The following is a 22,976-nucleotide window of genomic DNA, read 5'->3' as shown; positions in this document are numbered from 1 at the left end:
CTTCCTTTGTACAAAATGTGCTCCAGATGTTTTGCGGGGTTGCATTGACATTGCTTAACACTTGGCCCACTTGGCCCTCTGGATTCCTAGAGACCCAATGGGGTTGCTTCTAAAATAGCACTCTATTCCCTATATAGTGTACTACTTTTTGACCAGGGCCTATAGAGCACTAGGGAATAGGGTGCCATTTTGGACGCAAGTGGTGAGGTCATAGTTGTCCAGAAATGGCTGATTATGTGATTTCATGTTCACTCAGGCCTCTTTGCTCTGGACTGGACCTCTGGATTCACATAGTAGATGCTTTGTTCTGCCAAGACAACAGATAGGAGGGCAGACAATAAACAGATCAATATTTACAATGCTGTTTGTACTTCACTTGTTACCGTTTTCTCAGGGCAACTGGCTACAAATCTTACTGCTGTGGTTGCACATCTCTCTCTAACTTCCGGGAGAGCCCATTTAAAGAAAATATAAGTCAAGTTCATGGGGCGTTGCGTTCATGCGGGCTAGTCCCTCCCATGACACAAAACACCATTCAGCAGCATGTCAACACACTCTCATGTTGAGAAGAATAAGAAACAGTTAAAGGAATCGGACAATCTATTTTCTGGACTTAAAGATCTTGGGCATCAGCGAGACCAACTCTGAAGTGAACCGCTTATCCAAAAAGTTGTTTATATTATAACCAAACATAGAAATGGGAAGAATACATATCTGCGTAAAACGGACGTTCATTTTCGTCTGTGTCTTGATCGGGGTAAGTTATCGTCCAGTCTGTTGGCCTGGACGTATTCGAGTAGATAAACCCGTTTTTTTTATAGGAGCATGTTGCCAATTATGGCTGTCGATACACGTTTTTTAATACGACATTATTTGTTTACATTATGGCTGGTTATTTTTGTAACTTCAACGCAAGCAGTGAGAGTTGCAGTTTACACGGGACGGAATAAAGAGTGGTGCCGCTTTCATCAACAATAATGAGCGGATTGTTTTATAGTGCGGTATCAAGACAAGCACACAAATTAAATATAAATATTCTATTTAATGTTGCAATTGGGCTGCTGGGCTTTAATCTTTCACTGGAACACGTTTTTGAGCTTTGGTTTGTGGGTGTGTTCAGCTTATTTATTTATTTATTTTTCGGCCTTTTAATTTGTCCTCTATTTGTTTATTAACTGCTAAATATCTTAAAGTTATTTTTTTTGTTTTTTTGTTTTTTTATTTCACCTTTATTTAACCAGGTAGGCTAGTTGAGTACAAGTTCTCATTTGCAACTGCGACCTGGCCAAGATAAAGCTTAGCAGTGTGAGCAGACAACACAGAGTTACACATGGAGTAAACAATTAACAAGTCAATAACGCGAGTCTATATACATTGTGTGCAAAAGGCATGAGGAGGTAGGCGAATAATTACAACCTTGCAGATTAGCACTGGAGTGATAAATGATCAGATGGTCATGTACAGGTAGAGATACTGGTGTGCAAAAGAGCAGAAAAGTAAATAAATAAAAACAGTGTGGGGATGAGGTAGGTGAAAATGGGTGGGCTATTTACCAATAGACCATGTATTATCATCTTCAAATAGGCCTATTGACCTTAGTTATCACGTTTTTGTCAGAATATTTGGATAGTCAATAACTGATATTAGATTTTTATAAACAGCCTACTAAGTAAATATTTCAGCTATTCATTTCTTAATAATGTATAATTTCTTAGTCTATTTATAAATGAGGTATAATATATGTAAATACAATTTACTGTCTGCTTACAAACCATTTGTAGATGGTGTTGGTCAAATGCATTATTGAAGTTATGAAGAAATGGATCCCTCAACTCCTCTGAAACAAATGACTGTATCAACCTTTACTGTGCATTATCAGTAGAATTCCCAGTATAATACCCTGTACATTGTAATGACTGTATCAACCTTTACTGTGCATTATCAGTAGAATTCCCAGTATAATACCCTGTACATTGTAATGATTGTATCAACCTTTACTGTGCATTATCAGTAGAATTCCCAGTATAATACCCTGTACATTGTAATGACTGTATCAACCTTTACTGTGCATTATCAGTAGAATTCCCAGTATAATACCCTGTACATTGTAATGACTGTATCAACCTTTACTGTGCATTATCAGTAGAATTCCCAGTATAATACCCTGTACATTGTAATGATTGTATCATGTGTTGTATTCTCTTCAGATCATCAGCACCCTCTTGCTGGCCATCACATTATTTGGACATGGGTACTTCCACCAATCAGAAGAAGTAATTCTGTTGTTTTTTTATAGCTCCTATTACATTTACTAATTATATCATATTGATTTCATTATAATAATGCTGTGTCCATCTAGCCTGGTCCCAGATCTGTTTGTGCTGTCTATCCAACTCCTACAGTGTTTAGCATGACAACAACCATAGGAGTTGGCTATACAGCATAAACAGATCTGAGACCAGGTTAGAATCCATCAGCATCATTGTAATATTATGATTATAAACCCAGAATTGCCATATCATTAATTTGGTTTGTCTTCCTATGCACAGATAGAGGAGATGCTGCCAGGGATAGTAGTTCTGTATGTCCTAGAAGCAGCAACCCTGGTCCTGTCAATCTTTGGGGTCTATGGCGCTCGGAAGGAGAAGAAATGGACTGTGGTTCTGGTAAGCCTGACGAGACCTGTCTCAAAGTGTTAGCCTGATCCCAGATCTGTTGGTTTGTCTTGGATAATTATCATAGGAGTTGGCTACACAGCACAAACAGGTCTGGGATCTGGCTACCGACTTGACTTCTCTGCTGCAAACTGTTCCTTTCTGATAGGTAATGGCCATACAACTCAACTGGAACCAGTCAACACTTTCCCCATGACATGTTTCCCTTAAAGCGGGTTAGTTTGAATGAACCTTAAGTATTGATTTTGCTTGACAACCCCAATATGTGTGTGTAGTTTTCTGTAGGTATGTCACTGGCCAGCCTATACCTGTTTGCGGAGTGTGTGAAAGCATATTCAAGCAAACACGAGGTACAGTAGTCTATATATATAAACACACAGGTAACTGCCAAAATGATGGAAAACACCAACATAAAGTGGTTTAATAGGGCGTTGTGGCACCATGAGCCAGAACAGCTTTAATGCACCTTGTCATAGATTCTACAAGTGTCTAGAAGTCTATTGGAGTGATGCGAGACCATTCTTTCACAATAAATTCCATAATTTGGTGTTTTGTTGATGGAAAACACTGTCTCAGGAGCTGCTTCAGAATCTCACATAAGTGTTCACTTGGGTTGAGATCTGGTGACTGAGACAGCAATGGCATATGGTTTTACATCGATCGTTTCCATGCTCATCAAACCATTCAGTGACCTCTCATACCCTTTGGATGGCAGCATATCATCCTTTTTTATTTTATTCAACCTTTATTTAACCTTTTTTAACCTTTATTTAACTAGGCCAGTCAGTTAAGAACACATTCTTATTTACAATGACGGCCTACTTGTAAAGCCCCCCTGGCCAAACCCTCCCCTAACCCAGACGACGCTGGGCCAATGGGACTCCCGATCACTGCCGGTTACGATACAGCCCGGGATCGAACCTGGGTCTGTAGTGATGCCTTAGACCGCTGCACCACTCGGGAGCCCTAGCCATGGGGAAGTAGCCATGGTAGCCAAAATCATTTTCATACTGTACATGACCCTAAACATGATGGGATATTAATTGCTTAATTAACTCAGGAACCACACCTGTGTGGAAGCACCTGCTTTTAATATACTCTGTGTCCCTCATTTACTCAGGGGTTTCCATTAGTTTTGGCAGTTACCTGTATATATCTTCATTTTCTAATTCAACCTTGAGACAATATTTGTTTGCTGTTCTGGTGAAAAGATATTTGAGAAGTTATTGTATGATGGCGCAATGCATCTGATTCTTGATAATTCAATGTATGTATCTGTCCTTTTCAAATTCAGAGCTGATTATAGCTTTCAACTGTGACTATAACACTGAATATAAACTTGATTAATTTCAAGATGGAGGAGTTAACCAGAGAGGAACATCTGGCGATGATGCCTCTGAGTGGAGCGAAACAAAAAGATATAGAAACGATATACAACATACAGACTAACGTGAGTCATCTTCATTTAATGCTTCTTATGGTCTCTGCTTGTGCCAATTCAATGTGCCAATTCAAATTCCCAGAGTGACAATTCAATGTATGTGTGTCTTTAGGGATGGTTTTCCATATGATGTAAACCAAGGCCTGGACTAAAACACTTTCTCCATGGAGGTTTCTCCAGGCCTTAACTATATATGGTAATTGTTTGCCTAATTGTTTTTAAAATGCCTGTTGTGCTGTTACCTTCACTTTCAGTTCAAATGCTGTGGGCTCGTACAAGGCTACCAAGACTGGGGAACAGACATCCCCCTCTCCTGTCTCTGTTCTGATGAGGACTCAGCAGACTTTACATGTGTGAGTCTGCTGTGTTAAATACCTTAACTTGATGCTGTTGTTGATGTTGTTGTTGTGTGTATGCTGAGGAGGATTCAGTGTGTCAGTCTGTGTTAAATACCTTAACTTGATGCTGTTGATGATGTTGTTGTTGTGTGTATGCTGAGGAGGATTCAGTGTGTCAGTCTGTGTTAAATACCTTAACTTGATGCTGTTGATGATGTTGTTGTTGTGTGTATGCTGAGGAGGATTCAGTGTGTCAGTCTGTGTTAAATACCTTAACTTGATGCTGTTGATGATGTTGTTGTTGTGTGTATGCTGAGGAGGATTCAGTGTGTCAGTCTGTGTTAAATACCTCTGTTATGTCTTTTGGTAAAAGAGCAATACATTTTTTATTCTATTATCTTTAAAATGTGTTTTTAAAACAAAATAAAAAAAGAGACGATAAGGACAGTGACAAGACGACCATAAATAAACTGAGGAAGATGTACATGACAAAACTCTAAAAGACCAACAAATACCATAGAACACATTTGGACCAGACACATAATGGATGCCAAGCTGCAGTCTAGTAAGAAATCATGCAGCTAAAGTAGAGCACTGTTTTAAACCATGTCACATTCTATTTCAGGTTGCTCCTGGTAACAATACAAGATATGTTATTCACTATCCCAACAGTGATATGTCTGAGGATGATGACCACAAGGGATTAACGGATGAACACATGCTGGTATATAAAGAGGTAAAATCATGTCATTCCACTACACCAGGGATGGGCAACTGGCGGCCATTTTGAAGGCCCTCAAATCAACTAGCCCATGTCAGATAATATTTTTTAGATTGCTAAATTAGGTTAGCAGACAGTTATCTAAACTTGTTATCATGGTCAAATTACTACCCATGGGGCCCTCATTGATGTTGTTAGTCAGTCTCACTATGTCATTAAAAACGGCATACATTTCTCACCACCCTATGGCAAAATGTGTAGAATTGCAGGAAATGATCTGTAAAACAACTCATTTTCCTCTGCCCCATGGCAACATGTGTAGAATTGCAGCGAACTTGCTTTAAAACAGCAACATTTTCACTACACCCCAAGTTAAAATGCGTAGAATTACACCATTTTTTTAATGTATCTGCTGTCAAGAGGGTGCAACTAAACTGTTTTGCTCGTAATTTTGCTCAAAGTGTTTTGCTGGCAGCTGTGTATCCACTAGAATGTCATAATTCTAGTTGGATCCACAGAGATGACTTGTACAGTACTCATTGATACAATAAACGGATGTTTGTTTAAGTCCTGATATAATACAGAGCTGTATACTCTTGTTTTTCACACAAAATGACAAACTCTTAATTGTTCATTTTCAGCCATGTCTTCCCATCCTGATCTCTGTCGAGAGCTATGCAATCAGCCTGGGAATAGGAATATTAGTAGCACTGACAGCATTATGGGTATGTATTTCTAATATATTTCTGTACTATTTAACGAGGGCCGAGCCTTGCCATTCTGCCTCCATAGGCAAGACCAAAAAATACCAACCCCGCAAAACTAGAATAGTCTCGTAAGCAAAATGACATATAAAAGACAGATGAATGAAAGTTGAAAATACGTATTTTACAGATGTTAAAATCATGCACATTGTTGGTTCTGAATGAAAGTTGAAAATAAGTCATTTCTAGACATCTATGTTTGGGCCAACATGATTGGTTCAGATTTGGTCCGGACCAAAACAAATGTCTGGATGTGGAAATCAAGGCCGGTGCTGAACTGTCGCAAACAAAGTCGTACAAAAGGTGTCACCTGAAGTGTCGCCTACAGCTTTGGCCTGAAATGGAATGTTATGAATGCCCATCTACAGTGCATTCGGAAAGTATTCAGACCCCTAAACTTTCCCCCCCCCAAAATGACGTTACAGCATTATTCTAAAATGGATCTGGTCCATTCAAGGTCCCCAAGGACACAATGGCATTCATCATTCTTAAATGGAAGAAGTGTGGAACCACCGAGACTCTTCCTAGAGCCGCCCTGCCAAACTGAGTAATCGGGGGAGAAGGGCTTAGGTCAGGAAAGTGACCAAGAACACAATGGTCACTCTGACAGACCTACCTAGTCCCTCTGTGGAAATGGGAAAACCTTCCAGAAGGATAACCATCTGCAGCACTCCACCAATCAGGCCTTTATGATAGAGTGGCCAGACTTCCGTTTGGAGTTTGCCAAAAGGCATCTAAAGGACTCTTACCATGAGAAACAAGATTATCTGGTCTGATGAAATCAAGATTGAACTCTTTGGCCTGAATGCCAAGCATCACGTCTGGAGGAAACCTGGCATCATCCCTACGGTGAAGCATGGCAGTGGCAGCATCATGCTGTGGGGATGTTTTTCAGTGGCAGGGACTGAGAGACTAGTCAGGATCGAGGGAAAGATGAACGGAGCAAAGTACAGAGAGATCCTTGATGAAAACCTGCTCCAGAGCGCTCAGGACCTCAGACTGGGACGAAGGTTCAGCTTCCAACAGGACAACGAGCCTAAGCACACAGCCAAGACAACGCAGGAGTGGCTTTTGGGACAAGTCTCTGAATGTCCTCGAGTGGCCCAGCCAGAGCCCAGACATGAACCCAATCTAACATCTCTGGAGAGGCCGGAAAATAGCTGTGCAGCGCTATCCAACCTGACAGAGCTTGAGAGGATCTGCAGAGAAGAATGGGAGAAACTCCCCAAATATTGTAGTGTTATATCCAAGAAGACTTGAGACTGTAATTATTGCCAAAGGTGCTTCAACAAAGTACTGAGTAAAGGGTCTGGATACCTATGGAAATGTGTTCATTCAGTTTTTTTAAAGTTTTTTATTAAGAACATTTTCCAAAAAAAAGTGCTGCCTTGTTTTTATGGGATATTGTGTGTAGATTGATGAGGGAAAAAAAACAATTTAATATTTTTTTTTGAATAAGGCTGTAACATAACATTTTGAAAAAGTCAAATGGTCTGAATACTCTCTGAATGCATCGTATGTGGTAAGCCTACCGTTTTGTAAAACACATAAAAACGACATCCGAACAGGACCAAAAAAATACATCTAAAATATGTTGTCTCGGGCTTACTGGGGTGTGGGGTGTAGCTTGGAATGTGGTAGACCCATCCATGTGGTAGGCCCATCCATGTGGTAGGCCCATCCATGTGGTAGGCCCGTCCGTGTGGTAGGACCATCCGTGTGGTAGGCCCATCCATGTGGTAGGCCCATCCATGTGGTAGGCCCTTCCATGTGGTAGGCCCATCCATGTGGTAGGCCCACCCATGTGGCAGTCCCATCCATGTGGCAGGCCCATCCATGTGGTAGACCCATCCATGTGGTAGGCCCATCCATGTGGTAGGCCCACCCATGTGGCAGTCCCATCCATGTGGCAGGCCCATCCATGTGGTAGACCCATCCATGTGGTAGGCCCATCCATGTGGTAGGCCCATCCATGTGGTAGGCCCATCCATGTGGTAGGCCCATCCATGTGGTAGGCCCATCCATGTGGTAGGCCCGTCCATGTGGTAGGCCCATCCGTGTGGTAGGCCCATCCATGTGGTAGGCCCATCCATGTGGTAGGCCCATCCATGTGGTAGGCCCACCTTTGGAAAACAGACCGTGACATTGGTTTTATTAGTCCTGATTCCTGTGACTAATCAATTTGGCAATTTAAGCCCTGAATATCAGCTACCCAACTTTATCAGGAGTTCTCAGGAGCCGATTTGCAATGTAAAAAATATTGCAAATAATTGATTTTTAATTGTGATCAGCTTGTCAAAACTGGACAGATACCAACTTGAAACCACTGATCTTGACAACGGGATGAAACTCCTGGACAACAGCTGTGATTATTCATTTCACTTTGACCTGTCCTGCTTTTAGGATATGTTGTTTGTTATAATGACAGCAAATGTTCTATTTGATTGATCTCCGTTTAGGTTAGGCTATTTGATTGACCTCTGTTTAGGTCAGGCTATTTGATTGACCTCTGTTTAGGTTAGGCTATTTGATTGACCTCCGTTTAGGTTAGGCTATTTGATTGACCTCCGTTTAGGTTAGGCTATTTGATTGACCTCTGTTTAGGTTAGGCTATTTGATTGACCTCTGTTTAGGTTAGGCTATTTGATTGACCTCCGTTTAGGTCAGGCTATTTGATTGACCTCTGTTTAGGTTAGGCTATTTGATTGACCTCTGTTTAGGTTAGGCTATTTGATTGACCTCTGTTTAGGTTAGGCTATTTGATTGACCTCTGTTTAGGTTAGGCTATTTGATTGACCTCTGTTTAGGTTAGGCTATTTGATTGACCTCTGTTTAGGTTAGGCTATTTGATTGACCTCTGTTTAGGTTAGGCTATTTGATTGACCTCTGTTTAGGTTAGGCTATTTGATTGACCTCTGTTTAGGTTAGGCTATTTGATTGACCTCTGTTTAGGTTAGGCTATTTGATTGACCTCCGTTTAGGTCAGGCTATTTGATTGACCTCTGTTTAGATTAGGCTATTTGATTGACCTCTGTTTAGGTTAGGCTATTTGATTGACCTCCGTTTAGGTCAGGCTATTTGATTGACCTCTGTTTAGGTTAGGCTATTTGATTGACCTCAGTTTAGGTTAGGCTATTTGATTGACCTCTGTTTAGGTTAGGCTATTTGATTGACCTCTGTTTAGGTTAGGCTATTTGATTGACCTCCGTTTAGGTCAGGCTATTTGATTGACCTCTGTTTAGATTAGGCTATTTGATTGACCTCTGTTTAGGTTAGGCTATTTGATTGACCTCCGTTTAGGTCAGGCTATTTGATTGACCTCTGTTTAGGTTAGGCTATTTGATTGACCTCTGTTTAGGTTAGGCTATTTGATTGACCTCCGTTTAGGTCAGGCTATTTGATTGACCTCCGTTTAGGTTAGGCTATTTGATTGACCTCTGTTTAGGTTAGGCTATTTGATTGACCTCTGTTTAGGTTAGGCTATTTGATTGGAGAAAGCTGCATGATGTAAAAAAAATTGAAATTCAAATTAAAAATTGTCCATAGTTTTTTATGTGGATTTTTCAATTCAGGAAGTGAATTTCAATTGACTCTGCCTGAATTTAAAACTTAATTGAACCAAATGCTGTTCCATACTTTTTTTTTTACCATAGGTTTTGAGTGTAGGCCTATTAGATTGAACCATCATCTATCACACTCAGCATCTGGTCACCTGCTCCGTCAATCCTGACTGAACCGTTACTGTGTGTCTGGTCCTCAGGATGTTGGAGTTGTCCTGGCCATCACAATACTCTGCCAGATGAGAAGAAAGGTTGATGTGCCACCTGTGATCTTCACCTCTCAACCACCTCAATACAGGGAGCTGTGTGACACAGCAGAGGGTGTCTGACATGAAATGGTCCTCTTATGAAGGAGACTCAATGCACTAGTCTGAGTGCCAGTCTGTTTGTGCCATCATGACAACTACTGTCACTCATTTGTGTCAAGCCAAACATGACAATGGGTGACAAAGAGTTGACTTGGCAATGACATCAATGGAGTTGTCATTAGCCTGACCACAAACAGGTCTGGGATCAGGTTAGCAATGCATCCATATTATGTACATACTCATAACACACATGAAAGGACAACTCAGGACATTATTAGACATTAGACATCTCTACTGTGTTGTCCAAAGTATTACTGTTCAACTGATTATCCATCTGACTGCCAGCAAGAGTCTTCTTATTGGCTGTCAAATGTTCTGTGGTTTGTTTTTCTGTTGTAAATAATTGGTAACCATTTAACCATTGAAGTGCCTCAGTGTTGGTTACAGTGTCTTGAATAAAGGGACAAGCATCTTTTAACTTTATGTTCCTTTTATTCGACAACCAACATCTCTTAAAAATATTCCTCTTTTCATCCTGTTCTCTCCTCTCAACCTCCTCTCTTCCTCTTTTCCTCCTGTTCTCTCCTCTCATCCTTCTCTCTTCCTCTTTTCCTCCTGTTCTCTCCTCTCATCCTCCTCTCTTCCTCTTTTCCTCCTGTTCTCCTCTCATCCTTCTCTCTTCCTCTTTTCCTCCTGTTCTCTCCTCTCATCCTCCTCTCTTCCTCTTTTCCTCCTGTTCTCTCCTCTCATCCCTCTCTCTTCCTCTTTTCCTCCTGTTCTCTCCTCTCAACCTCTCTCTTCCTCTTTTCATCCTGTTCTCTCCTCTCATCCTTCTCTTCCTCTTTTCCTCCTGTTCTCTCCTCTCATCCTCCTCTCTTCCTCTTTTCATCCTGTTCTCTCCTCTCATCCTCTCTCTTCCTCTTTTCCTCCTGTTCTCTCCTCTCATCCTTCTCTCTTCCTCTTTTCCTCCTGTTCTCTCCTCTCATCCTCCTCTCTTCCTCTTTTCCTCCTGTTCTCTCCTCTCATCCTCTCTCTTCCTCTTTTCCTCCTGTTCTCTCCTCTCATCCTTCTCTCTTCCTCTTTTCATCCTGTTCTCTCCTCTCATCCTCCTCTCTTCCTCTTTTCCTCCTGTTCTCTCCTCTCATCCTTCTCTCTTCCTCTTTTCATCCTGTTCTCTCCTCTCATCCTTCTCTTCCTCTTTTCCTCCTGTTCTCTCCTCTCATCCTTCTCTCTTCCTCTTTTCCTCCTGTTCTCTCCTCTCATCCTTCTCTCTTCCTCTTTTCATCCTGTTCTCTCCTCTCATCCTTCTCTCTTCCTCTTTTCATCCTGTTCTCTCCTCTCATCCTCCTCTCTTCCTCTTTTCCTCCTGTTCTCTCCTCTCATCCTCCTCTCTTCCTCTTTTCATCCTGTTCTCTCCTCTCATCCTCCTCTCTTCCTCTTTTCATCCTGTTCTCTCCTCCCATCCTTCTCTTCCTCTTTTCCTCCTGTTCTCTCCTCTCATCCTCCTCTTTCTTCCTCTCTTCTTCTTTCCCTGTTTCACCCTCTTCTCCTCCTGTTCTCTCCTCTCACCCTCTCCTCCTCCTGTCTTTCACACTCCCTCAGCTCTTTCTCTCTCCTCTTCTGTTCTGCCTTCTCTGTCTTTGTCTCTGCTTCCTTTCTCTTCCTCTCCCCCTTCTCTTGTTTCTTCAACTTGTCTTTCTCTTTCTTCCAACTGAATACAGTCTGACTCAGGGGGAAACATTGATTAAAACAATGAAGATATAATGAAGGACTCTAAACTGTATGATATTAGACCAGTGGTTGTAGCCCGGGTACCAGTCTGTTTAGCTATCATTCCACTCCTTGCCACTCCTTGTCATGCTAAACATTTGGCATGTGACACGGAGTACAAGGGGTGGAATGTTAACTCAACAGACTGGCACCCAGGCTACTGTAGTACATACTCATAATATCATTTTACGTTCATTCAATAAACTTCTTTGTTCTATTTGCCTGTGTGGCAGAAGTTTCCTTGGCAACGTGCTGCGATGCTGTGGTTCCATTGTCATGGCTCCCCAAATGACCTGCATTGCACTGTAAAATCACAGGAGGGCAGTAGATATTAACTCATCAAGTTAGTTAGATGCACACATCCTAGAGAGAGGGGCCAAGCCTGTTCCCAGGTCTGTTTGTGTTATCATGTGTTTGGCATGACAAGCAGAGGCATGATGGCACAAACAGACTGGTTCCCAGGCAAAGAAGGGCCCCTGATACTTCCTGACGGTCCTCCAGATATAGCTGGTCCTCCAGCGCATCTCTCTCTCTAGCTGTTCCACTCTAACCAAAGCTTCTTCTGGTTAACTCTGTTACCCTCTAAATCTATCATCTCCTTTTCCTTCTCCTGGTTATCTCTGTGCACGTTTTTTTTCTCTCTCCTTCTCCAGCTCCAACTCTACCTCCTCCTTCTTCTCAGCTCTCTCCATCGCCACTGTGCACTGTTTCTCTCTCTCTTCATTTCCTTCTGCTCTCTCCATCTCCACATGCACCTCTTCTCTCTATCCTTCTCCAGCTCTACCTCCTCCTCCTCTCTTGTCCTCCTCAACTCTGCCTCTAACAACCTTCTCTCTCTCCATCTTAATTAGATGCCATTCCAACTCCCCATCTTGCTTCAGATGTACCTTCTTCTCTCTGTCTCTCTGTCTCTCTGTCTCTCTTATCTCTGCACTCCATTCTTCCTTTTCTCTTCCTGATTCTCTGTCTCTCCGTCTCTCTTATCTCTGCACTCCATTCTTCCTTTTCTCTTCCTGATTCTCTGTCTCTCCGCCTCTCTTATCTCTGCACTCCATTCTTCCTTTTCTCTTCCTGATTCTCTGTCTCTCCGTCTCTCTTATCTCTGCACTCCATTCTTCCTTTTCTCTTCCTGATTCTCTGTCTCTCCGTCTCTCTTATCTCTGCACTCCATTCTTCCTTTTCTCTTCCTGATTCTCTGTCTCTCCGTCTCTCTTATCTCTGCACTCCATTCTTCCTTTTCTCTTCCTGATTCTCTGTCTCTCCGTCTCTCTTATCTCTGCACTCCATTCTTCCTTTTCTCTTCCTGATTCTCTGTCTCTCCGTCTCTCTTATCTCTGCACTCCATTCTTCCTTTTCTCTTCCTGATTCTCTGTCTCTCCGTCTCTCTTATCTCTGCACTCCATTCTTCCTTTTCTCTTCCTGATTCTCTGTCTCTCCGTCTCTCTGTCTCTCTGTCTCTCTGTCTCTCTGTCTCTCCGTCTCTCTTATCTCTGCTCTCCATTCTTCCTTTTCTCTTCCTGATTCTCTGTCTCTCCGTCTCTCTGTCTCTCTGTCTCTCTGTCTCTCTGTCTCTCCGTCTCTCTTATCTCTGCTCTCCATTCTTCCTTTTCTCTTCCTGATTCTCTGTCTCTCCGTCTCTCTTATCTCTGCTCTCCATTCTTCCTTTTCTCTTCCTGATTCTCTGTCTCTCCGTCTCTCTTATCTCTGCTCTCCATTCTTCCTTTTCTCTTCCTGATTCTCTGTCTCTCCGTCTCTCTTATCTCTGCACTCCATTCTTCCTTTTCTCTTCCTGATTCTCTGTCTCTCCGTCTCTCTTATCTCTGCACTCCATTCTTCCTTTTCTCTTCCTGATTCTCTGTCTCTCCGTCTCTCTGTCTCTCTGTCTCTCTGTCTCTCCGTCTCTCTTATCTCTGCTCTCCATTCTTCCTTTTCTCTTCCTGATTCTCTGTCTCTCCGTCTCTCTGTCTCTCTGTCTCTCTGTCTCTCTGTCTCTCCGTCTCTCTTATCTCTGCTCTCCATTCTTCCTTTTCTCTTCCTGATTCTCTGTCTCTCCGTCTCTCTGTCTCTCTGTCTCTCTGTCTCTCTGTCTCTCCGTCTCTCTTATCTCTGCTCTCCATTCTTCCTTTTCTCTTCCTGATTCTCTGTCTCTCCGTCTCTCTTATCTCTGCTCTCCATTCTTCCTTTTCTCTTCCTGATTCTCTGTCTCTCCGTCTCTCTTATCTCTGCTCTCCATTCTTCCTTTTCTCTTCCTGATTCTCTGTCTCTCCGTCTCTCTTATCTCTGCACTCCATTCTTCCTTTTCTCTTCCTGATTCTCTGTCTCTCCGTCTCTCTTATCTCTGCACTCCATTCTTCCTTTTCTCTTCCTGATTCTCTGTCTCTCCGTCTCTCTGTCTCTCTGTCTCTCTGTCTCTCCGTCTCTCTTATCTCTGCTCTCCATTCTTCCTTTTCTCTTCCTGATTCTCTGTCTCTCCGTCTCTCTGTCTCTCTGTCTCTCTGTCTCTCTGTCTCTCCGTCTCTCTTATCTCTGCACTCCATTCTTCCTTTTCTCTTCCTGATTCTCTGTCTCTCCGTCTCTCTTATCTCTGCACTCCATTCTTCCTTTTCTCTTCCTGATTCTCTGTCTCTCCATCTCTCTTATCTCTGCACTCCAGTCTTCCTTTTCTCTTCCTGATTCTCTGTCTCTCTGTCTCTCTGTCTCTCTGTCTCTCTGTCTCTCTGTCTCTCTGTCTCTCTGTCTCTCTGTCTCTCTGTCTCTCTGTCTCTCCGTCTCTCTTATCTCTGCTCTCCATTCTTCCTTTTCTCTTCCTGATTCTCTGTCTCTCCGTCTCTCTTATCTCTGCTCTCCATTCTTCCTTTTCTCTTCCTGATTCTCTGTCTCTCCGTCTCTCTTATCTCTGCTCTCCATTCTTCCTTTTCTCTTCCTGATTCTCTGTTTCTGTATCACAGATCTGAATGTATCACACTCCCCCACTGCTTGTCTTGCCTGGTCTACTGCAAAGCTCCAGCCTTTCTTCCTCATCCAGTCCCCCATTTATTCTCCTCTTCATCCATCTGTTCCCTCTTCTTCTGAAAGTCAGTTTCTTCTACTTTTAAGTTCTCTTTCATTTTATTATGATGTTTCCCTTTTCCCCAAAACTCTTTCCTTTTCTCCCCCTGGAGATCAACACTCGTCATCTCGTACTCTCTGTCACTGTCCCCAAGACTCTGCAAAGGTAGCCAAGCCATTGCTCCACCAATCCACAAGCCGGAGTTATGTTGTGGTGGAGAATGTTTTCATTTAAGTGTTCTGGAAGATGCTAGTCATTTGAATAGAATGTTTAATTCAAAACAACTGCTTACAGTTCTGAGTTCCAACATTGAATAGAATGTTTAATTCAAAACAACTGCTTTACAGTTCTGAGTTCCAACATTGAATAGAATGTGAGGCAGAGTTTCCATAAATACTGAACGTTGTTTTTCTCACAGTTAAAGACAATAATAATAACATGATATATAATTATAATAAATCAAAACGGTATTTCTGTTTTAGTATCTATTTTGGTATCTATTTCATTTGGAAAGTGTTGAAACAAAATATTTTTAACAGATTGTATCCAGGTTTTGAGAGCAATGTCCCAATGAGAACTGAAACACTACATTTCCCACAATACCACAGGTGGGAGCTCACGTGACGATTAGCAGGTAGGGCGGGATTACATTGGTAGAAAGAGACGGAAAACCTAATGAGGCAACAGGTGGATGGAGGAAGAGAAAGTAACATCCACTAACAAAGACAATCTGGAGGAGAAAGAAGGCAGCTCTTTTGACAGTGTAAAGGAAACTCAATCTGTTTCTTATTCTGTGTGGAAGAGTAGTGCTTACTACTGGCTGTTCAGTGCATTCTGTTGCCGTTGGAAATGAACTGGGGCAACACCTGAGAGGAGGCTGGTCGGGAGCAGAAAGCGAATGTTTTCTTTCTGTAGAATTGAGCCGCTGTTATCCTCACCTGGTGGATGTACGGGGGGAGAGAGGCCTGATTGGAGGGAACATTCTGGGCTTGACTGAAAGACCTGTGCTCCGTTCTCAGCTCTGAGGTGGTTATATGGCCAGAAGGAAATCCTGTATCACACCTGATCAACTAAAGAATGCTATTTTCCACACTTGTGCTGTGACCTACTACAGTACTGAAGCTACTGTATATGAGAACCTTCTCTGGCCAGGGAGGATTTAGAAGTCACGAAGCGACAGGTACAAGTCAACAAGAGACCCTGGGTCATCTGGGATTATAACCTAGCAACAACCATCAGGGGATAGCATTGTAAGGCAGACATCACTCACTTGCTTATAACCCAGTTGTAACATAGTCCTAGCATTGTGACGTGACACTAAGTCAGTGTCTTGGTGTGGCTCCCAGGCCCAGACAGCCCACTCCTCTTCACGATGCAACAGCCAACTGGAGGAGTGGAGCAGCAGGACCAATCCTTTGATTTCCTGTTCAAGATCATCCTGATTGGAGATTCTAACGTGGGCAAGACCTGCGTGGTCCAGAGCTTCAAGTCAGGACAGTTCTCAGAGAGGCAACAGAACACCATAGGAGTGGACTTCACCGTGCGGACAGTGGACATCGAGGGCAAGAAAATTAAGGTAAGGAAGTCAGCCTCAAACCTTTAGGAGAAATGGTGTTTTATAGAACTATAAGGGTTCAGTGAAAGTCAGCCTAAACCTAACCCTACAGTCACTGTCACTCCAGCAAGCTGTTGCATAGCAACAGAGCTGCAGTTGGTGGTTTGTTGATAGTATGAACATCTACAACACATCTTCTGTTGTTGACTATACACACAACGTAGAACTGAAATGTCAAAGTGTTGCCTCCTGATCAGATGAGTTGCTGTCTGAATACTTCAGTTTGGAGGCCATTGGGGTGGTTGGTGTAAAACACAGCTGCTGTCTTGTGATACTGTCAAGAAGGCTTTGCAGGCCTTAATTAAGTTGACACTTAATACAAGTTGGACCAGCATTTCATGAGGGACTCGCCTTTCTGGTTCTCCTACATCACATCAGTCATTCCTCTTTCTCTTCCCTGACCAAAAACATCAGTATTTGTTTTTAAACTTTAATGAGGAAAGTGAGAGTAAGCCTTAAGTACCTATTGAGGTCAAACTACTGTATGCTTGAATAGGAAACCTCTATGAGGGACTGGCTACACTCTTATCATTTTGTTTGCTATCTAGATTCTAGAACCTTAAAGGCTTTTTGGTTGCAGATAGAATGCTTTGTGTTCCATGTAGAACCCTCTCTACAGATAGTTCTACATGGAGCCAAAAACGGTTCTAACTGGAATCAAAAAGGGTTCTCCTATGGGTCAGCCGAAGAACTCTTTTGGAACCCTTTTTTTCTAAGAGTGTAGGTTTAAATACTTTAGAGATACTTTAGGTTTAAATGATTTTGTAGCTGGAGGGCCCCTCCCTCCCTACTCTACCAACACCTGCTAACTGTATTGTTCCCCAAACCTGCCAGACAAGAGAGGCGATAGGAAGGTATTTATGGTGCGGTCTCTTCCTCTTACCAACCACTCTTAGAAAAAAGCATCACAAAAGTATTCTTCCACTGTCCCCGTAGGAGAACCCTTTTTGGTTCCATGTAGAACCCTCTGTGGAAAGAACCAAATAGGGCTCTATGGGGACAGCCAAATAACCATTTTTGGTTGTAGATAGCACCTTTTTGTTTAAGAGGTATAGTAACATTATTACTAGAGGGGCCTACTGTGTGTCATATACCTCCTTCATTGTAGAATGGGTTCTATTTCATTCTGTGTTACTGACCGTATCCTCAACCAACTGACCTTTGACACAGGAAGGAAGGAAGAGCAGGCAAGTGGATGGCTTCAGAATGTATCTTAGTCTGGGGCTCTGTCCCAGAGCGCACCCTATTCCTTATCTAGTGCACTACTTTTGACCAGGGCCCATGTCTCTGGTCGAATGTAGTGCACTATATAGGGAATAGGGTGCCATTTGGTTTATGGCCACTCTGTGTGAATAGGGCCTTGTTGCCTCAACTGACCACACATCAGAACGTATGAAAATCATGCATGATGACAACACTAGACCATTGTTGCTATCCCTGTACAACACACATAACTCTACGTGACAACTGTAACCACACAAAGAGACAGAGATCAATGCAAACAGCATTCATTCTGTCTGCTTGTACTATTTACTGACAGGAACATGGATATTATTTAACTGTAAAGAGTTGTATTTACTGACAGGAACATGGATATTATTTAACTGTAAAGAGTTGTATTTACTGACAGGAACATGGATATTATTTAACTGTAAAGAGTTCTATTTAATTTATTTAGTCACTTTGCATGACAATATTAGACTGTGAGATCATTGTTTTGTATTGTTCCCTCCAGGAGAATATTAGACTGTGAGATCATTGTTTTGTATTGTTCCCTCCAGGAGAATATTAGACTGTGAGATCATTGTTTTGTATTGTTCCCTCCAGGAGAATATTAGACTGTGAGATCATTGTTTTGTATTGTTCCCTCCAGGAGAATATTAGACTGTGAGATCATTGTTTTGTATTGTTCCCTCCAGGAGAATATTAGACTGTGAGATCATTGTTTTGTATTGTTCCCTCCAGGAGAATATTAGACTGTGAGATCATTGTTTTGTATTGTTCCCTCCAGGAGAATATTAGACTGTGAGATCATTGTGTTTGTATTGTTCCCTCCAGGAGAATATTAGACTGTGAGATCATTGTGTTTGTATTGTTCCCTCCAGGAGAATATTAGACTGTGAGATCATTGTTTTGTATTGTTCCCTCCAGGAGAATATTAGACTGTGAGATCATTGTGTTTGTATTGTTCCCTCCAGGAGAATATTAGACTGTGAGATCATTGTTTTGTATTGTTCCCTCCAGGAGAATATTAGACTGTGAGATCATTGTGTTTGTGTGTGAGATATTTATCTATTTCTGTGTGTGTCTGTGTAAAACAGATGCAGGTATGGGACACGGCTGGACAGGAGCGTTTCCGGACCATCACCCAGAGTTACTACCGCAGCGCCCACGGCGCCATGATCGCCTATGACATCACACGCCACGGAACCTTTGACTCTGTGTCCAATTGGATCAGGGAGGTGGAGCTGTACGGCGCGGCCAATGTAGTGCTCTGTCTCATTGGTGAGTGGGAGCAAAAATATTTGCTAACGCTATGTGGCATGGGCCATTGTTATGAATTTAAATGTTTGTTCTATCCTTTTTATTTCTATAATTGAGATGTAAAGATTTGAAACAAAACAAATCTGGGCCTCTCTCAGAAAAGAGGTTCACACCTTTAAAATTCTTTAACCCCTGACCCCTTCCTGTTCAAATAAAGGTCAAATCAATGTGTTTTGACAAATCAGTTCTGAAAACAAACTTGAAACACCTATTTCTCTCCTTCCCAGGTAACAAGTCTGACCTGGAGTCTGAGCGTCAGGTGTTGTTCCAGGAGGCATGCTGTATGGCTGAGGAGAGAGGCATCCTGGCAGCGTTAGAGACCTCAGCTAAGGAGAACCAGAATGTGGACGATGCCTTCATGATGATGGCCCGCGAGCTGCTGGCACGCAACGGCACTGCCGTCCGGCAACAGGCCCCTGGCAACAATGACTCGCCCCGCGTCCTGCTCCGAGCCAACTCACGACCAATCAACGGGCCAGCGGTGATCACAGACAGGAAGACGTGTTGCTGACATAGAGAGGAGGAAGGACAGCAGAGGGAGTGTAAGAATGGATACCTGCGTGTGTGCCGCTGTGTTACCTGGAAGAGGACAGGTAAGAATGGATACCTGCGTATGTGCCGCTGTGTTACCTGGAAGAGGACAGGTAAGAATGGATACCTGCGTGTGTGCCGCTGTGTTACCTGGAAGAGGACAGGTAAGAATGGATACCTGCGTATGTGCCGCTGTGTTACCTGGAAGAGGACAGGTAAGAATGGATACCTGCGTATGTGCCGCTGTGTTACCTGGAAGAGGACAGGTAAGAATGGATACCTGCGTGTGTGCCGCTGTGTTACCTGGAAGAGGACAGGTAAGAATGGATACCTGCGTGTGTGCCGCTGTGTTACCTGGAAGAGGACAGGTAAGAATGGATACCTGCGTGTGTGCCGCTGTGTTACCTGGAAGAGGACAGGTAAGAATGGATACCTGCGTGTGTGCCGCTGTGTTACCTGGAAGAGGACAGGTAAGAATGGATACCTGCGTGTGTGCCGCTGTGTTACCTGGAAGAGGACAGGTAAGAATGGATACCTGCGTGTGTGCCGCTGTGTTACCTGGAAGAGGACAGAATGAGGCAGGGATCATCAACTAGATTCAGCCGCGGGACGATGTTTTGCTGGAACGGATGGTCGAGGGGCCGGGAACACAATTACAATTCATTTGTAAACCACAAATTGACCACAAGAAGCCCAAACAGATATAGTTTGACGAAACATAATCATTTCAAACCTTGTTCACATTTGTATACGGTCACGTGTCTCTCCATTATGCGTGGGAATACTTGGGAACAGATTTCTTAAATTAAAATCACTTGGAGCTGATTTCCTGGTGTTTCAACAATCTTTAATGTCCAACAATAAAAATTCCACAATGAAATATATATATGCAATAAATAAAACCCACCCGCGGGCCGCCACCTGGGGAACCCTGGAAAAGGGGAAGCTGAGACCGTTACAGGCAGAACACACACTCCTTTGTGTGTGACTTTAAGTACTATTGACCTATGACCTATGTAGTGGTGTAGCGCAGTTTCTCAAACCCCCGACCCCCCCACAAGGTACGAGCAATTTAATTTTAAAAATGCTAAGTAGCTTTTTTATAGCTGATCTCATGCTCTTTTCCATATTCTGCTGAGAGAACATGTTGCTGTTTTAGTTCTCAGGGATTCTTGAAAGACGGGACAATCTCAACTTTTTCCCACGAATGTTGGTCTTAATATTAACAAAATGTGAAATATATATTTTGATCGACCAAAGTATCAGCTATCACACCATGTAAATGAATAACTTCCTAATGACATTTTTCATAAATCATCAAATGCAACTAACTGAATTTCTGTCAACTCCGTCAGACACCATAAAAGGCATTTTCATTTACAATTATTAAGTGTTTAAAACGGCCTTGGATTGTTTCACTCTAACATTAGACTGTTCAAATACAAATCTCCAAACTTCTTTTTGTTTAGTTTTCTGGATTTAAGACATAAAGCAACATTTATAAAACTAACATCAGCCCCAGGTTGAACATAGCAAATATTAGAACTGTTTCACCATCTGTTGCAGAACAATTCAAATATTTTGTCTGAATATTGACAACAACAAAATCTTAAGGGGGTTCGTCCTCAGTGACGGAGTTGACAAGCCACTGATGTAGTTGGCAACACATGATACTGCCTCTAAAAAATACAAGTTCAATACAAACATTTGTAAAATATGGAAAATTATTCATTTCAGCACTCTGACGGAGTTGAAGTTAGACAAAAACCTGACAGAGTTGATGCTTAACAAAAATGGACGAGGGCAAAAATGGATGCTTAACAGAGAGGACAAAAATGGATGCCTAACAGAGAGGACAAAAATGGATGCCTAACAGAGAGGACAAAAATGGATGCCTAACAGAGAGGACAAAATGGATGCCTAACAGAGAGGACAAAATGGATGCCTAACAGAGAGGACAAAATGGATGCCTAACAGAGAGGACAAAATGGATGCCTAACAGAGAGGACAAAATGGATGCTTAACAGAGAGGACAAAATGGATGCTTAACAGAGAGGACAAAATGGATGCTTAACAGAGAGGACAAAATGGATGCCTAACAGAGAGGACAAAAATGGATGCCTAACAGAGAGGACAAAATGGATGCTTAACAGAGTGGACAAAAATGGATGCTTAACAGAGAGGACAAAAATGGATGCTTAATTCAAGTGGTATACACAGTAGCAATTATGTTTTACTCAGTTGCTTTATGACTCTAAAACCTCATTTAAAGAATATTTTTCACTCGAAACTGAGATTTGGTGAACTCCGTCAGATTAGTCTAAAATCTCAAAAGAATCAGAATTGAGTAGGGTCAGCTATGCCATAAGGACCCCTTGTCGTTAGATTACAATATAATATGAATTTTGGTTAAAGTATGTTACATTTAAGTCACATTTAAGTCACAGAGGGCTCTTGCATAAAACTACATAAGATCATAAGATTCAGTTAATATCCATTATTACCATTTTTTAATTTTTATTAAAAAATAGTTTTTGGGAGTTTGAAATTAGGATCCTTTGCTCAGGACAGGGCATTTCCAGGCATAGAGCCAACATGGAAATTAATAATATTGAAAGTATTTAGAAGATTTGAAAAATATATATATATTGTGTGTGTGCTATGCCAGTGGATCTATGACACTGTGACCTTGTGAGTGTCCCGGGTGGGGGGGGTGTCCCAGGGGGAGTGGACTGGAGCAGTGGATCTATGACACTGTGACCTTGTGAGTGTCCCGGGGAGTGGACTGGAGTGGTGGCTCTATGACACTGTGAGTGTCCCGGGGGAGTGGACTGTGGCAGTGGATCTATGACACTGTGACCTTGTGAGTGTCCCGGGGGGGTTGGACTGTGGCAGTGGATCTATGACACTGTGACCTTGTGAGTGTCCCGGGGGAGTGGACTGTGGCAGTGGATCTATGACACTGTGACCTTGTGAGTGTCCCGGTGGGGTTGGACTGTAGCAGTGGATCTATGACACTGTGAGTGTCCCGGGGCAAGTGGACTGGAGCAGTGGATCTTGTGAGTGTCCCGGGGGGAGTGGACTGGAGCGGTGGATCTATGACACTGTGAGTGTCCCGGGGCGAGTGGATCTATGACACTGTGACCTTGTGAGTGTCCCGGGGGAGTGGACTGGAGTGGTGGATCTATGACACTGTGACCTTGTGATTGTCCCGGGGAGTGGACTGGAGTGGTGGATCTATGACACTGTGAGTGTCCCGGGGGAGTGGACTGGGGCAGTGGATCTATGACACTGTGACCTTGTGATTGTCCCGGGGAGTGGACTGGAGTGGTGGATCTATGACACTGTGAGTGTCCCGGGGGAGTGGACTGGGGCAGTGGATCTATGACACTGTGACCTTGTGAGTGTCCTGGGGGGGTTGGACTGTAGCAGTGGATCTATGACACTGTGAGTGTCCCGGGGCAAGTGGACTGGAGCAGTGGATCTTGTGAGTGTCCCGGGGGGAGTGGACTGGAGTGGTGGATCTATGACACTGTGAGTGTCCCGGGGGGAGTGGACTGGAGCGGTGGATCTATGACACTGAGTGTCCCGGGGCGAGTGGATCTATGACACTGTGACCTTGTGATTGTCCCGGGGAGTGGACTGGAGTGGTGGATCTAT

At 42.9% G+C, this 22,976-nt stretch overlaps 2 protein-coding genes across 3 annotated transcripts; both read left to right on the top strand.

Annotated features, from left to right (window-relative positions):
• Positions 1-455: 455 nt before the first annotated feature.
• Positions 456-10,285, top strand: LOC135533642 (tetraspanin-8-like). Of its 2 annotated transcripts, XM_064960933.1 has the most exons (9): positions 491-757; positions 2,208-2,273; positions 2,550-2,666; positions 2,951-3,025; positions 4,030-4,125; positions 4,371-4,469; positions 5,080-5,190; positions 5,817-5,900; positions 9,700-10,285. In XM_064960933.1, exons 1-9 carry the CDS (start codon positions 698-700, stop codon positions 9,826-9,828), a joined length of 837 nt encoding a protein of 278 aa, XP_064817005.1. In that variant the 5' UTR covers positions 491-697; the 3' UTR covers positions 9,829-10,285. The 2 variants fall into 2 exon arrangements, with proteins under 2 accessions (XP_064817006.1, XP_064817005.1); XM_064960934.1 differs by lacking the exon at positions 2,951-3,025 and having other exon boundaries at positions 456-757.
• A 4,971-nt stretch (positions 10,286-15,256) lies between these two features.
• LOC135533641 (ras-related protein Rab-19-like) lies at positions 15,257-21,487 on the top strand. Its single transcript, XM_064960930.1, has 3 exons — positions 15,257-16,202; positions 18,563-18,746; positions 19,013-21,487. The coding sequence occupies exons 1-3, from the start codon at positions 15,999-16,001 to the stop codon at positions 19,294-19,296; spliced, it is 672 nt and encodes a 223-aa protein (XP_064817002.1). The 5' UTR covers positions 15,257-15,998; the 3' UTR covers positions 19,297-21,487.
• The last annotated feature ends 1,489 nt before the right edge of the window (positions 21,488-22,976 follow it).

The sequence above is a fragment of the Oncorhynchus masou genome, unplaced genomic scaffold (genome assembly GCF_036934945.1).
Source record: "Oncorhynchus masou masou isolate Uvic2021 unplaced genomic scaffold, UVic_Omas_1.1 unplaced_scaffold_2549, whole genome shotgun sequence".
NCBI lineage: Eukaryota > Metazoa > Chordata > Actinopteri > Salmoniformes > Salmonidae > Oncorhynchus > Oncorhynchus masou.
Note: the sequence above shows the minus strand (reverse complement) of the source record. Positions and strands in the feature narration are given on the sequence as shown.